Source organism: Aotus nancymaae, unplaced genomic scaffold (genome assembly GCF_030222135.1).
Source record: "Aotus nancymaae isolate 86718 unplaced genomic scaffold, 86718_ANA_hifiasm-v0.15.2.pri h1tg000025l, whole genome shotgun sequence".
Lineage (NCBI taxonomy): Eukaryota > Metazoa > Chordata > Mammalia > Primates > Aotidae > Aotus > Aotus nancymaae.
This window is the reverse complement of record NW_026988438.1, coordinates 22415315-22432639: the sequence shown is the minus strand read 5'-3', so window position 1 is coordinate 22432639 and position 17325 is coordinate 22415315. Positions and strand designations below refer to the sequence as shown.

General features: G+C 40.3%; 1 protein-coding gene across 1 annotated transcript in view; it reads right to left on the bottom strand.

The window, feature by feature from the left end:
• Positions 1 to 6812: 6812 nt before the first annotated feature.
• Positions 6813 to 17325, bottom strand: part of ABCB4 (ATP binding cassette subfamily B member 4) — a 70864-nt gene continuing 60351 nt past the window's right edge. Inside the window, exons 24-28 of the mRNA XM_012450873.3 lie at positions 15309 to 15465; positions 14132 to 14329; positions 12384 to 12590; positions 7578 to 7724; positions 6813 to 7068 (exon numbers count right to left, since the gene is read on the bottom strand). Of these exons, the coding sequence (XP_012306296.2) occupies positions 6862 to 7068; positions 7578 to 7724; positions 12384 to 12590; positions 14132 to 14329; positions 15309 to 15465 (916 nt within the window). The 3' untranslated portion in view covers positions 6813 to 6861. The remainder of the gene's footprint in view (positions 7069 to 7577; positions 7725 to 12383; positions 12591 to 14131; positions 14330 to 15308; positions 15466 to 17325) is intronic.

Sequence of the window (17325 nt, the reverse complement as noted above, 5' to 3'; positions counted from 1 at the left end):
GAGCGCATCAATTTTTGGGGAATCCCGGCAAGGGACAGTCCCAACTCCCATCAGGAAGATGGGATGCATGTGTAAAATATCAGGGGTTAGGTTATCATGAGTCAAGAAATGACCCAACAGCTGAAAGTATTTTTTAAAACAGTGCAACAGCTACTTCAGGCTGTCCAGTGACTGTAGAGCCTGGAGCTCCGCACAAGCTTATGCTCTTAATTCAGTAGGAAAGCCTTTGGTTTCCTGATCAAGGAACCTTAGATTTAGAGTTACGGGAGCAGGTAGGTCGCTGCGTGAAAAGAGGATATGAGCAAGGTCATTTTACTAATGTTACTATTTTGACCACCTGGGCGCTGGTACGCTCTGCATTGTATCCTCTTTATCTGCCAGAATGTGCTGAGTCAGACCACCCATCTTCTCCACCTGAAGGGAATTCAGGAAGTTTAAAGGAGAAAGAAAAACAGGAACTAGAACAGCAGGAAGAGACTTCTCTCCCAGCTTCATTCCCTTTCATAGGGAATAAGGAAAAGATTTTTTTCTAGTGAGTATAACGATGGACTGGAGCCTGTTCCTCCTCCAGTAGAAAAGCTATTGCCTTCTTTTCCTCTCCCCTTAAAGGGACTTATTTCTGTTGGCCCCATCCAGCCAACAGCGCCTCCCATCCCCCTTGAGGAGATTGGGGCTGCCCAAGGGATGGACCTTGGATAAGACCCCTGGTCAGCAAACATCTATATGTTCGGGTAAATGTATTTCCTTAACAAACTTCCCTGCCGGAGCGGTGCCTCCAGGAGGGAAGGAAAGTGGCTGATACGATTGTCTTCCTAATATGCCAAGTTCTTACTTTCCAGCATCGGCCTTTCTGGACTTGTCTTTTTTCTGTTTCCGTAGAGTATAAAGGAAAGTTGCAAGCTGCCTCCCGCGTTTTATCACAGAAAGCTCTGGATTTCTTGCTGCCCACAGAGGCCTGGGGCAGGAGAGCTGCTAAGATGCCATGGAGTGCCCATTTAGTCACTGGCAGTCTGGGCAGGTTGCCGCTTTCTGGGTTTGTGGTAATGGAGGGGAGGCCAAGAGGCACAAAATGAGTCCCCAGATGGCTGCAGGCAGCTTCAGCCGGTCCTGAGAATCCTCACCAGGTCACGTGCCTTAGTAACTGTGCCCAGAAATGGCCTCTGCTTGCTGTGCTGCTGCTTTTCCTCCTGCCCTTTCCTGCCACCCCTCACATGTCTCAGTTGACAAGCAATTCCTTGTCTTCCCTGGCCCCCTGGGGAAAGGGCTAAGAAACAGTCCATGTGCACCCCGACCTTACTAGCCTAAGGTGGGCAGAGGGGTGCGGAGCAGCCTAGGGTACAGAGCTCTGGGGGAGAGGCCTGCTAACAAGGGGTGCTCTCCCGTAGCCGTATGTTAAATGCTAACTAGGCTGTGGCAGGCAAGCTTTGCCAGCTGCTGTCATCTTCAGAAGATAGACACAGCAGTAAGGAATAGTTTGTTTGCTTTTTAATAAAATGTTTAAAAACACTGTGGCTGGGAAACTTCAAAGCAGACCCTGTGCTGCATGTCTGCTCCTCCCCTGGAGCTCTCTGCTTGGGGGTGGTAAAAATAATTTAAAGAAAAAAACCATGTATTTTCAGTACCTTACCTAACAGCATTGGCTCCCCGCATAGGCGTTCTGGAGGATGAGAGGAGTGGTCTTCTCCCAGCCTGTTACTCTCTTGCCTCCTGCCTCCACGTTTATACACGCACTTTACCACCTGGTCATTTTCTGGCCTCTTGCTGCCACTTGTAATCTTCCTTCCTTCCTCTCGGGTTAAGAGTAGCAACAGGTGGCAGGCTGTTAGAAAGAGAGGCTGCCTAACGAGCCCGGACCAGATGGGAAGAAACTGACCATAGCCCTGCTTTCCCAAGCTCACTTCTAAGACATTCCAGCTGATGGCTAATGCAAGAAAATGGCCAGCACCTAAGGACATTTAAAGGGTTTTTTTTTTTCTTTTGCTGAAATCTGCTATTTACTATAAAAGGTATAAAAAAATTAAGGTGCAGCTGGGTGCAATGGCTCCAGCCTTTGGGAGGATAAAGTGGGAGAACTGCTTGATTCCAGGAGTTTGAGCTCTCCAGACTAGCCTGGACAACTTTACCGATGTTTTGTAAATTAACAATTTTTTGTTGTAATAAAAAAAGGTTTAAAAAAATTTTATTAAAGGTTTTTTTTCCTCTAATTTTTACACACTCAAGCTAACTCAGTGCACGTTTATTATCCTGGTGACTTGCAGTCACATTCTAGTAACTTTCAAGACCAGAAAATATAGTAAAAATCACTTAAGATATCCATCCCTTCCATGCCTTAGTTTAACAGGTAGGCTTTATCTTTTGCCATTTCTGTACTTTGTATGTTATGTACCTGTCTCGTAATCTCTCTAAACATTTGCAAAAGGCCACAGACTTAATAGCTTCTCTTCTCATAAAGGAACGTCAACATTGCATCCAGTTGTCAGAATATGACCCTGCTGCTCTATTCCTACGTTCCTTACTTTAAGTAAGGAACAATTTCATACTCTCCTAGCTTGTGATCTTGATTGGCAAGTAGCAATGGCTGACTTTATTGGTAATATCAGCTTCCATTTACCAGCCTCTAAGCTCCTGAACTTATTACAAACTGTGCCTGTTAAATTTGTGTCTATTGCTGTCTCTGAGCCCTTGCTTCACACCACTACTGTCTTTACAGATAGTTCAGAAAAACCTGGAAGAGCAGCTATAGTGTGGCAAGATGCCACGCAAAACTGGCAACACAAATCCAGGAACATTTTAAAACTATGCAACGGTGGAGTTAGGTGTCCTGATATTGGCCTTACAAACTTTTCCTCACCAAGACGTAAATATAGTCAGTGATTCTGCTTATGCAGTGTATAGTATTACTCACTTAAATCTTGCACATGTAAAGGGCATTACTAATGAGTCTACTAGCTTTGTTTCTTACTGTGCAAAAGCTCCTCTGTGCCTGTCATCACCTTCTTTACATTACCCATATTCGCTCTCATTCTAGGTTACCTGGTCCCTTATCAGAAGGGAACGCTCGAGCTGATGCTCTGGTATGACCACAAATGTGGTTTGCAGACTTTTTGCTTTTTGCGAGCTCAAGCTGATCATCATGCCTTTTTCATCAGAATGCCCGCAGTCTTAAACAACAGTTTCATTTGACACTTGCTTAAGCTCACGTAAATATTAAAACTTGTCCTGATTGCCAATGGCATTCTCTCTCTCCTTTTTCCTTAAAGTTTAGTGCCAATCCACAAGATTTGGTGCCTAATACTATCTGGGAAACTGATGTTACTCAGTATCCACCCATTTGATGTTTTAAATTTCTCCACGTTACCATGGACACTTCTATGGTCTTGATACATGCTGCTCCAGGACTGGAGAAGAAACTAAAGATGCAATTACTCATTTGTTTAAATCTATTATGACTTTAGGCCTTCCACAAACTATAAAAACTGATAATGGACCTTACTATCTTAGTTGTTGATTTGCATATGCATTGCAACTTTTATACATACAATACAAAACTGGCATCCCCTATAACTCAACCGGTTAGGCCATTGTTAAATGAGCTCATTAAACTCCTAAAGTGTATTTTAATAAACAAAAAAGGGGGAACATGGGCCTCTCTCCTTGAGAACAGGACCTGTTGTTGGAGAATTGACCAGCAATGACGGTGATGACTTGGAGGGTGCCTGACATTACTTGAGGACAGCTAAAGAGGTTGAATTAACATGCAACCATCCAGCTTACTGCCATGGAAGCCCCTGCAACTGCAGAGAATCGGTTTCTTATGTATCTGGTGGTAACTGGGGAAATGTCTGAGAAAGTAAGACAGCCATGGATGTTAGGGTGGCTGGTAGTTCTTGTTCTTTGGCAAGTGAGATCAGCTTAAGAACATGTTTACTGGAGTCATGTTCTAAACCCCCGTTTTTAATGTTACTACATGGTGGGATGCTGATCTTTGTCATCTAATGATACTTCTTGGGCAGAAGGTCAATGGATGCCCCTGTCTTACCCTTTAACTAAAAATCTGAAATGGATTAAACCTAATTACTCCTTAACTTTATTGTCTAGTAATTCCTGTCTTTGTTTTTCCACAATAGCACACAAGTGTGTTATTCTTATTCCTCAGGAGTATCATTAATATCATCCCAAAAGGGATGCTAAGCTTGCAAACTCGACCTTTATTTCTGCTGTTACTACTAATCTTACTCAGGTGTCTAATGAAGTTACGCAAGTACCTGATCTTCCTATATACTGTCCGAGTAGGGGCTGGTGATGTAAGTTTGACGCTGTCCAGTGGTCTCTGTGCAGACAACCTGGACCACATCAAGGGCCTCTGTTTGAAAATGTCACTTTACTTGATTGGGGCCCCCATGATTATCTTATGTCTGCAAATCAGAATATTGGATTTAGGAGTCCTTCCAATAGTTCTGTCACCTGGTCAGAGTGTGGATTTTCAGGATTAATATTACAACTAAAAGGGAAACAAATTTTAAGCCCTCCTCATACTCAAATTTGGAGACTAGGTCTTCCTTTCCTTGAAAGGGTTCTTTCACATGGTGAGTACATTACTAGTGGTGGCAACTATACCCTCTCTTTTGCACAGTAATGTTACTCATATAATCCTGATTTGTATTGCACACCCTTATATACTTCTGTTTGGGCAAGGTGTTCCTAACATAGAGCAGAATCAATCCTTTTATAATATTAAGGTATCTTCCAGTAGCTACTATGCTACATGCTTGTCTCATACAAACGTTACACAGTTAAGTATAATCTATATCATGATTTTAAAACAGCATGCAGAATTGTGGCTGCTTGTAAATTTGCCCTAGAATTGGGAAGGAGATTCCATCTTGCAGTTATTTAGAAAAGCACATCTGCAAGAAGCTTGTCATGACCATTTGCCTCTCAAATTTCCACTCTTGAATGTAAACTAAAGAAACAACTTGAAGGATGGTCGCAGCAATTATAAACAAGTACCCTTCACAGATTACAAGGAGGCTTTTAAGGGTTCAACCCCAACACCTGGTTGTCTGGATTAAACATACCTGGGTGATGGCCATGATACTTACTCTTTTTTGTATCTGTCTGCTAGGCATCTGCAGATGGCTCTGTGCTGCCACCTGTCACATCTACGACCAAGGAAGAACAATAGAAGCTACCTTGCATGGGATGACCAGCATGCTCTAAGAATTAAAGAAGGGGGAGATGAAGGGGGCACATGGCAACATATTCAAGCTTATGTACATGGCATTTGAAGTCGGGCATGGAAACACACTGAGGCACTGTGTGTATGTTATTTGTGCATGGGAATGAAACTCCTTGGCCCTGAAAACAGGACAGGGAGTAGAGTGTGTGGTGTGATAAGGAACGCTGAAAACAGCCTCCTGAGAATGCAGTTTGAGTGTGTACAAGGTCACAGGTGCCTCAGGAACCTACCTCAAATGACCATCTAGTGGATGTTTGTAGTTAATACAAGCCCTTTCAATAAATACTTGGTAGATGGATGCTAGGGTGGACTCTCTCAGAAGAGCTACTCCCTAGCCCCGCTCAGCTGGAGCTGTCTGAGTACTTCATTCTTGGCATTCACTGCAAGCTATAAGCTCCGCAGATGGAGTGCATGTCCTTTGCAGGAACATGGGTGAAGCTGGAAACCATCATTCTCAGCAAACTAACACAGTAACAGAAAACCAAACAACACATGTTCTCACTCATAAGTGGGTGTTGAACAATGAGAACACATGGACACAGGGAGGGGTACACTACACACAGGGCCTGTTGCTGGGTTGGGGGCTAAGGGAGGGATAGCATTAGGAGAAATACCTAATGTAGATGACAGGGTGATGGATGCAGCAAACCACCATGGCACGTGTATAACTACATAACAAATGTACACGTTCTGCACATGTACCCCAGAAGTATAATAATAGTTAAAAATAAAAAGAAAAAGAACTTGTCTTGGATAATTTACTGACTTTAACAACCTGATACAGCACTAAGAACTAATTAGTTGCAGAAAATAATGGAGAAAACAAAGGGAAAATTATGGAAACATTTCAGTGTGGTTAGTTTCCAGGGGTTGCCTAGAATATTTTTGACTTTCCATCTAAATATATCTTTCCTTGTAGGAAAAAAGGATTAATTTTCTGGGAAAAGTAGTACGTTATAAAAGAGAAGGCAGTTGCTATAGAAACTCACTATGTATTATTGATGTTTGATTTTTCAAATTATATTGATAAATGTACATTTTATATCAACGAGTTTAAAACTAAAAAGTACTTAATGATAGGGCTCTTTCTTGCTTTATGGAATGGATATGTGCTTGCAGAGTTAGCTGAGTAGGGGCAATTTCATTCTCCCTTGGTCTTGGATGATAAAGCTGGGAATTCATTTTAAAAATTTTGATTCCACAATAGAATGATTTCAAAAATTACTGACAGATTAGGTTATTGAACAACTTATTTTTCTTTTGTACTTGGGAAAATTATTCCGAAACTATCCTGTCTATCCAAACCATTCAGGACCATAAGACCATTTCTCTATGTCTTCTATATTTCTACACCTATACTTATCTTGAATTTTGTTCTTTTTCTGGATGTTTCTAATAACTTAAGGAGAGCCAGCCTGCTGTTTTAATAGTTCATCAAGACAGGTGTCACGTCTAACTCTCAAATTTCAAATGCTGTAATAAACACCAAATTGGATCTTCTAAATTGATCTAGAATGCGATTTACCTACGTTTTATGATGACAAACCAGAAACTTCTTTTACAAGTCAGATAAAATTGTAGAATAATTTGAATTTATTTTAAAAATATTCTGTAGCAAAAGTTCATAAGTTCTGTGTCCCAGCCTGGACACTGACCATTGAAAAATAGATGCCTTTCTGTGCCAGCAGCTGCTGATGCGTGCCATGCTCCTTGACTCTGCCGTTCTGAAACACCACTATTAAGTCTGCATTCTGGATGGTGGACAGGCGGTGAGCAATCACAATGCAGGTGCGGCCTTCTCTGGCTTTGTCCAGGGCTTCTTGGACAACCTATTGATAATCAAACAGATACCTTATTCCAAAAATTGTATAAATGAGTTTTAAATATTTAAGGAAATTTGAAAATGTTATCTTTCTAATCAACTTTTAATTTCTAATCTCTTTGAATCTTTGAACTTTATGCATGTGTATTTTGTAAAATCAACATTATTATCTACATAGTTATACTTTTTAAATATAACACAAATGGGTTCCCATGATGTAAAAAAGCCTTCGCAAGTATTTAAATTTTCTAATCTTCTTATTTAACTAGTTCCCTTTTGAGTATTTTCCGGTTTTTCATTAATGTGTTTAAAAAATGTAATTTGTGCTTTTTTTCTTTTGAATGTTTTACTTTGTTTATAAAATATATAACAATTTTAGAAAATTTGGAATAAAATATTCTATTACTTCCCCCTGGGCTCATGTTTTCTTTTTTTTTTTTTTTTTTTCATAGTCAACAGCAAAATCCCTTCTATTTCATAAATTAAATTTGATGTAAGCTGGGAGGCCACACACACCTTTTCACTTTCAGTATCCAGAGCCGACGTAGCTTCATCCAACAGGAGGATTTGAGGTTGTCTGATGAGAGCTCGGGCAATAGCAATCCTCTGTTTCTGACCTCCTGAGAGCTGAGTTCCCTTATCTCCCACTCTTGTTTTATATTTCTGCAAGTCAACAAAATTATAAAGATGTCGAATGAACTGTTGCTTAACAGTTGTCAGTTCTTTTTACAAGAAAAACATTTAGAGTCAATAACAGTTTCTATAACATTTTTTCAACTTGAGTGTTTATTTTCAAAATCAAACTAGAAAACTAGTGACTCTAATTCTCAATGGTATTCTACAGTAGAAAGTTGAGCAAATTCTCAAGTTCCTACTATTATCATAATGCCAGTTGATCTGGTGTCACTGGAGTCCTATAAAGGTTAAATGCAAATACTTTTCAAGTCTTTTTTAAAATTTCAAATGTTCATATGATCCATGTAGATGCTAATTTATTCTTTCAGATTTATGTATTCCCTTGAATATTTACTACACATATGCTATGCCTAGAACTGTGAGAAATATGAAAATGAATTGAGCTTTGTTCCTGCCTAAAGGACTTTATAATCTACAGAGAAAAACACTACATATAAATCATTCAATGTAAGGTCAAGTAAGGACCAAACTACGGTGCTGCATTACTTAATGACTGTGTTCTGAAAACTGCATTATTAGGCAATGCTATAGTTGTGCAAACATTATACAGTGCTTATACAAACCTACATGGTGTCGCATACTATACCCTTAGGCTACATGCTATGGTCCATTTCTTCTAAGCTACAAACCTATACAGCATGTTACTGTACTGAATACAGTTGTAACACAATGGTAAGTATGTGTGTTTCTAAACACAGAAAAGGAACAGTAAAAATACAGTATAAAAGATTAAAAATGGTACACCTGTATAGGGCACTTACCATGAACGGAGGACTAGAAGTTGCCTGGGTGAGGCAATAAGAATGTGAAGGCCTAAGATATTACTGTATACTACTATAGACTTTATGAACACTGTACACTTAGGCTACGCTACATTTTTCAACTTTTAACAATAACCTTAGCTTGCTTTGACTTTTTGACTTTATAGATGTTGTTATTATTATTATTATTATTATTATTATTATATTAGAGATAGGGTATCGCTCTTTCACCAGGCTGGAGTGCCGTGGTGTGATCATAGCTCACTGCAACCTCGGACTCGTGGGCTCAGGCAATCCCTCTCAAGTAGCTGGGACTACAAGAGCATGTCACCAAGCCTGGCCAATTTGTTTCTGTTTTTATAGAAACTAGGTCTCCCTATATTGCCAAGCCTGGCCTTAAACTCCTGGCCTCAAGTAATCCTCTCATCTCCACCTCCCAAAGTGCTAAGACTACAGGCATGAACTTCTAAATTAGTTGAAGTTTTGGACTCTTTTGTAATAACACTTAGCTTAAAAAACACATTGATTGCACAGCTTTACAAAGATACTTTCTACCTTTATATCCTTACATAAGTTTTCAGTTTAAAATTTTTTATGGCTGGGCACAGTGATTCACACCTGTAATCCATCACTTTGGGAGGCTGAGGCGAGTGACTCACTTGAAGTCAGGAGTTCAAGACCAGCCTGGGCAACGTGGTGAAACCCCATCTCTACCAAAAATACAAAAAATTAGCTGGATGAGGTGCCAGGTACCTGTCCCAGCTACTCAGGAGGCTGAGGTGGAAAGATCGCTTGAGCCCAGGAAGAAGAGGTTGTGGTGAGCCATGATCATGCCACTGCACTCCAGCCTAGGTAGCAGAGCAGACGTCTCAAAAAAAATTATTTTTATTTTTGACTCGTCACATTTCTGTTATAAACTAAAATACAAACACACATAAGCCTAGGTCTACACAGGATCAAGACAATATCACTGTCTTCCACCTCCATATTTTTTCCCACTGGAAGGTCTTCAGGAGCAAAAATACACACAGAGCTGTCATCTTCTACAATAGTAATGCCTGCCTTCTGAAACATCTCCTGAAGGACCTGACTGGGGCTATCTTATAATAACTTTCTTTAAAATAGGGGGAATCTACATACACTAAGAAAACAACAAATGGTATAACAGATATATGAACCAGTAAGTCATTTGTTGTCATTATCAAGTATTATGCATTGTACACAGTAGTATGTGCTATACTCTTACACAACTGGCAGCACAGGTTTGTTATGCCAGCATTGTGTTGCACTATGACATTGTGACAGCTGTGTCACTAGGCAATAGGAATTTTTCAGCTCCATTATACTCTTATGGGAACCACTGTGGTATATCCAGTCCGTCACTGACCAGTACGTTGTTATGTAGCACATGACTGTAGTAGTGTACACAGCATGCTATGAAAGATCAGAAGAAGGAGATAGAAATTGTTGTGGGGACAGGGTAGGAGGAGGAAAAAAAGGGGAAATAAACCTTTTTAGAGAAGTTTGGGAAGCTAGATTTTGAGACAGCATTCTAGGCTGAGAAACAATATATGAATAGAGATGTAAAGTGAGGCAGTTCTGTTTGCAGGGTTTATGTAGTGATGTATATCATGTGAATTAATTTCCTAAAGTCTAGTCATCATTTATATTAAGAGCTGAAGCTGTTAAGTTTTTTTTTTTTTTTTTGAGATGGAGTTTCGCTCTTGTTACCCAGGCTGGAGTGCAATGGCGCGATCTCAGCTCACCACAACCTCCGCCTCCTGGGATCAGGCAATTCTCCTGCCTCAGCCTCCTGAGTAGCTGGGACTACAGGCACGCGCCACCATGCCCAGCTAATTTTTTGTATTAGTAGAGACGGGGTTTCACCATGTTGACCAGGATGGTCTCGATCTCTTGACCTCGTGGTCCACCCGCCTCGGCCTCCCAAAGTGCTGGGATTACAGGCTTGAGCCACCGCGCCTGGCCCAAGTTTTTTTATTTACAGTCAAATCCAATATTTGATTCAGGTCAATGCCTATACATTAAAGGTTGGTAAGGCTAACCAACATGAAAGGTTTTTAAAATTTTATTTGTCAGTATGAGTGATTTCTAACTATAGCAAAATATAAAAGCAAAAATAATTAAGCTCTAGTTCAGTTTAACCCAGTGGAACTTCAAATGTTGGGAGAGTGCCATAAAATGAATTATCCCTACCATCACTTTTAGGGATCTCAACCATCCTTCTAGGACTACATACGTTTAAAGTGGACTCAGAATGGATCATGGACTGAAGTTTAAAATGTAAAGCTATAAAACTTTTAGAAAAAAAAAATGGAGAAAATCTTTTGGGCCTAGGGCTAGGCAACAAGTTCTTAGACTTGACACTGAAAGCATGACCCATAAAAGGAAAAATTCATAAATTGGACCTTGTCAAAATTAAAACCTTTGCTCTGCAAAAGACTCTCTTACAGGATGAATAAACAAGCTACAGACTGGGGAAAAACATTTACAAACTACATATCCAACAGTAATTACAATACATTAAAAAAAAAAACTTCCCAAAACTCAGCAGTAAAAGAAAAAAATCCAGTTAGAATATGAGCAAACAACATGGAGACATTTCACCAAGGAGAATCGATGGATGGCAAACAAGCATACAAAAAACTACGTTCATCATCATTTGTCATTGGGAAATGCATATTACAGCCATAGTGATGTATCACTACACTCCTATCAGAATGATAAAAACAAAAACTAATGACAACAGTAAATGTTGGTAAAGATTCAGAGAAACTACATCACTCATTCATCGCTGGTAGGAATGTAAAATGGGATAGCCACTCTGGAAAGCAGTTTAGCAGTGGCTTATAAACTAAACATGAAATTGTCATACTGCTCCACAATTCCACTCCTGGGTGTTTATCCCAAGGAAATAAAAACTTGGGTCCATACAAAAACCTGAATACAAGTATTTATAGCAGCTTTATTTGCAATAGCCAGAAACAGGAAATAACCCAGATATCCCTCAACAGGTGAATGGTTAAACTGTGGTACATCTATACTGTGGAATACTACTCAGTAATAAAAAGCAATGACCTATGAATACACACAACTTCAGGGAATTAGCTGGATGACAAAAGATAATCCCAAAAGTTGACATACTGTATGTATTATAAAACATTTTTAAAATATGAAATTATACAAACAGATTAGTGATTGCCAGAGTTTGGGAGCAGTAAGGGTGGGAGGAAGGAATGTATGTATGGCTCTAAAAGGACTACATGAGGGATCTTTATGGGGATGGGAATGTTCTGTGTCTTAACTGGTGGATCTATGAATCCACATCTGCAATACAGCTGCAAATGAATACGAGTAAAACTAGGGAAGTCTGAGTAAGATCAGTTGGAGTGTATCAATATCAATATCTTGCTTGTGATACTGTATACTAGTTTTGCAAGATATTGCCATTGGCAGAAACTAGGTAAAAGGTACATAAGATCTCTGTATTCCTTACAACTACATGTGAATCTATACTTATCTCAAAATAAAAACTTTAATTGCTTCAAAAGTACCATAGAGCTAAACCAAACATGACTGCAGTCTGGATGCAGCCCTCAACTACCAGTCTACAACCTGAAGTATGGTGGTCTGGAACTTCCCACTCATTTGTATGAGGTGGGCATGATGTACTCCCACTTACAAATAAGAAGTTTGGTATCCTGAAGTTAAGTGCCTTGTCCAAGGTTGTTAATGTTAGTAAATCAACACATTTTGTTACAAGATTTTGTTGGCATAATTCTGGTAATTGTTTGGGGTATAAAACGTGGTCTCCTGATTTCAGCTAAGAAATTACCCGTTAACTTACATGGGGCAACGTCTCGATGAAATGATGTATGTTGGCAGCTTTGGCTGCACTCACAATTTCATCCTGCGACACCACCCGGCTGTTGTCTCCATAGGCAATATTCTCAGCAATGCTGCAGTCAAATAGGATGGGCTCCTGAGACACGATTCCGAGTTGGGCTCTGAGCCACTGGACATTGAGTTTCTTTGCTTCTTGACCATCGAGAAGCTGAAAACCAAAGTCCACAAACTATAAGAAGGGTTTAAAAAAGAAGAAAACTAAAAAGTTACTAGATTATGCATTTGGAGGACTGTTGCATGAGGGCATCAGCAGCATCAAAACATCAACCTTCCAAGACATATATTGTTGAAGACCAGCATGGCCAACATGATGACTTTTACGGTGATTAAGCCATCCCTACCTTGGTCTAACTGGCAAAATGGTAGCACATTTGACCCTCTTTTTACACACTTCTCTTTGTCTTTGTCTGCCCTCTTCCAGCCACCTGTGTCCTACTCTGCCTTAAAGAAGTCTGCATCAAGGAGTCCCACTCAGGTCTGCTGTCTCCAAAATAATCCTAACCCTTCAACTTGATTCCCCATGCACACCAGTGAAAAAGCTGATCAGAAGCACGGCCCCCAGATGCGAAAAGTTGGTTGACTCTGGTCCTACCTCTACGTTTCTTTTCCCTGAAAACAACTAGCCTTAACTTTCCCCCACTTCTCTTTTTCTGACAGCACCAACGACAAGAATCCAACGGACAATGAACAAGTTACAAAGGGCAGTGTCTTTGGGAGAATTATTTTTGCTGGCAGTGATGGTTTTGTTTTTGTTTTACTTGCTATAGGCAGGAGGTATGGTGCTCCCAGGTCAGTGTTGTAGTTGAAAGTACAGCCTTCTGTAAGGTAAAGGTTACAGGCAAAGGAAGAGACACAAGCCCAGCTAGTCTTGACCTCAATAAAGAATAAAATTCCCACCATAGTATCAGCACATCATATTTACAGAGTTTTGGTGAGCTGGTTTGCCTGTGTTACCTGCAGAATAGTTATAATAGCAAAGCATAAGATTTCCAGGAAAAAACAACGAAATCAGGCTTAACGAGGCTGATTTAGGCTTAACAACTATTAATAAAACAACTTAAACAAAGTTTAACACTTTGGTGACTGTCTAATGGGAACAGGCTCCCAAGGCTCTGTCACGGGTCCCATCCCAAGGTGATGGCAGATACGAGCGTTATTGGTAAGAGTTGGTCTTCACTCAAGGAAGACAGCCAGGAAACTACATGCCAGAAAATCAATGACAAAAGCCAAATATGAAAGGGCCGGAGGTTGAGGATCAAAGTCAAAGTTCAAGAGCCTAGAATCCAAGGTAAGAGAAGGCGGCAAAACTGAAGGCAATAGGGGGCAATAAGCAGGCAGCAGCCTGTTTTTGGAAGTCGACTTCGAATTTGGACAGGAGTTTGTGGTTCACTTTTATAAGCCAGTAAGTCAATACTTGCTTAGGAAAATCAGGCTGGCTGGAAAAGCCCATAACAGGGTAAAAGTTAATTTTATATTCAGTATTTTCTGAGCTAGACTGAATTCCGGTGTTCTGTCCTATGGTCCCCATGTATTTCTCAAATACGGTGCCAGTTCGGGGTTTATAGAATGTGGTCATTTTATCAAACAGGATTCTGGGTCTACGTTCATCCAATATTTTCCATTATGACAATATTGGTTGGGCCACTTAAGATACAGCCTTCAATCAAGTCACTAAGGAAGTGTGCTCACCACTGTCCCCGCCAAGGGGTCGTAGAACCGCTCCAGGAGCTGGACCACCGTGCTCTTCCCACAGCCACTGCTGCCCACCAGGGCCAGCGTCTGGCCCTTCTTCACCTCCAGGCTCAGCCCCTGAAGCACTGGCACATTTGGTCGGGTAGGATAGTTGAACATGACTTCACTAAATGTTACATTTCCTTCAAACTTATCCTGAAACAATGTTTAAATGTTGCCATTATAATTGGCCTGATAATTATTGGAATAAGAAATATTAGGAAGCTTTACCAAAGACTGTAGTAGAGAAACATAAAATTCATATTTGGTATAGTTCTAGTGCCAGTCAATATTGATAGCAAGTTATTATGATGTGAAATGAAGGTGAGAGATGGGGTATAGGTGAGATTAGACAAAAAGCCATTACCATGAGTTGTTACCTAACTCAGTTTCTGATTTCCTTAAGATATTCATTTAGCTTTCCCAACTGCTGATTCTGAAGCTGAAATCAAGCCAGTGTCCAAAGGCTCTAAAGGCTTGGAAATTTAGCAACATTTTCTGCCTAAAGTTTCAGCGGACAACCCTTGATGGCAAATCCTGGCAGTTTCTTTATCTCACTCCCTGGGCACAGCAATTTTCTCAGAACATGAAATACCTTGGAAAGTCCCGGAAAGATTATATAAGTCCCAGTCTCTTTACCCACACAGCTTCTTGTATATTGCAATGTATAGTATCTTGTGTCATACAAAGAACACTCAGATGTGAGTTTAAGTTACCTTTGTAGATAATAAAGCATAGGATTATTACTCTTGTTGTGAATAACCTGCCCTTCTTACCAATTGTACCTTAACTATTGTAAAAAGTGATTAGAGTCAAATGACTAATTGCGTTAACATGGCAGAATTATACCTTTTTGTAGAAGTGACTAAATTTTTGTGGAAACTGTTCAGTTCCAATACATCTGGTTTTCCTTTTCTAACAATTTTGATGTGCTAAACTTCACGATCCTTGAAACCGCCTATAAAATTTTTAAATGCCAGTCAAGTTGGCCAAATATTAGCTATATAAATCTTACAAATTAAATGAAATGCATGTTGGTATAATCACCACAAACTTATCCTGTAGCTATAATCTAGCAGACAGCAAACCTTTAGGGAAAAAGTGATCAAGCATCATCAGGCATCAGAGAACTTACAGGCTTCAGCCCCTCCTCACTGTAGCTGTCAATCAAAGGTTGTCTTTCAAACAGCATGAATAAGTGGGCCGCAGACAGCTTAGCTTTAGCATAGTCTGGAGCAAATGAACTGGCATGTCCTAGAGCCACTGCACCAAGCACAATTGCAGAAAACACCCTAGACAGAAGTAGAGGAATTAAAAAATTAGCTTATTTAGTTAACTCCATGATGTTTGAAAGTCTAAAGGCATAGTGCTTACCAGTATGTTTTCTCTTTACTCCTTGGTCATCCCCTTTCTCCCCTGACATACATTTTCATAAAACTCTAGTAACAAGAGAAGTTTAGGAGAGGGGCAGGATCCATTTCCTGAGGGTTTGCTTTTTCTTGACTTGCTTTCTGACTTCCCTTTGCATAGAAGCCCCTAATTTCCCAAGACTACTGTGACTTCCCAGAGGTTTTTACTTTCAGGAAAAGGCTTATAACTGAATCTGATTTGTGAGCTCAGCTAATTTTATTTGTTGGTTATACTCTTTTTAGAGTTGAGGGAATTGAAGCACAAAGTGTGTAAGGGGCTTGATCAGTTCCAAGTAAGCTTTCTCTAATAAAGCTGCAGCCCTGACTTCCAGTTTGTAGTTTCTTCTATACTACCACACAAATGATAACCATCATCACTGTAAAGAATTTTGTTAGGGACAATAAGCCTTTATAGAAATAGCTTTTTGTTTACAATTAAAATAACAATGGTATCAGTTATTACGCTTAGTACCTGGGTTACAACATGGCCTGTACACCAAACCATGACATGAGGTGACATGAGCTTGCCTATATTAGCAAAGCTGCATATGTACCCCTGAACCTAAACTAAAAGTTAAAAGTAAAATAACTGGAGAGAGATCCAAGATGGCTGATCACTAGCAGCTCGGGACTGTAGCTCTCAGTGAAAGTGCAGAGAACGAGAGGACGCCACACTTTCAGATGAATTTTTGTTGCTCACGGACCAGGAGATTCCCAGTGGAGGAGCCCCACGGGTCGCCAGCGCGACTCTTGTGGCCAGCGTGGCAGTTTTGCCAGCGCCTCGGCGTGGCAGTTCTTGGTGCAGAGTGAGCGGGACTGGGTCCCCTTTTGGCCGATGTTGTTTGGAGCTCCGGGAAGACAAAGTCGCCTATTCAGCTGATTGAAGGATGGACTCAAGAAGGGAGGTAGACCAGAGATTCCTGGGCAGAAAAGCACCATCAATCTTAACACCGCTGTTTTGGGTGGCGCAGTGGATTGCTCAGATTTTGGCGCTGGGAATCAAGTTGGATGTCCACTCAGACACCTAATTTGAAAGTCGGTAATCACAAAGACGACAGGTGGATAAATTTACAATGATGGGAAGAAACCAGCGTAAAAAGGCTGAGAATACCCAAAATCAGAATGCCTCTCCCTCTACAGGGGATCACAGTTCCACATCAGCAACGGAACAAGGCCTGATGGAGAACGAGTGCGTTCCATTAACAGAAGTAGGCTTCAGAAGGTGGATGATAAGAAACTTCTGTGAATTAAAAGAACTTGTTCTAACCCAACGCAAAGAAACTAAGAACTTTGAAAAAAGGTTTGACGAAATCCTAATGAGAATAGACAACTTAGAGAGGAATATAAGTGAATTGATGGAGCTGAAAAACACAACACGAGAACTTTGCAAAGTATGCACAAGTTTTAACAGTCGAATTGATCAAGCAGAAGAAAGGATATCAGAGGTCGAAGACCAACTTAATGAAATAAAACGAGAAGTCAAGATTAGAGGAAAAAGGATAAAAAGGAATGAGCAAAGTCTCCAAGAAATATGGGACTATGTGAAAAGACCTAATCTATGTTTGATAGGTGTACCTGAATGTGACGAAGAGAATGAATCCCAGTTGGAAAATACTCTTCAGGATATTATTCAGGAAAACTTTCCCAACCTAGTAAGGCAGGACAATATTCAACTCCAGGTAATACAGAGAACACCACAAAGATATTCCTCAAGAAGAGCAACCCCAAGGCACATAATCGTCA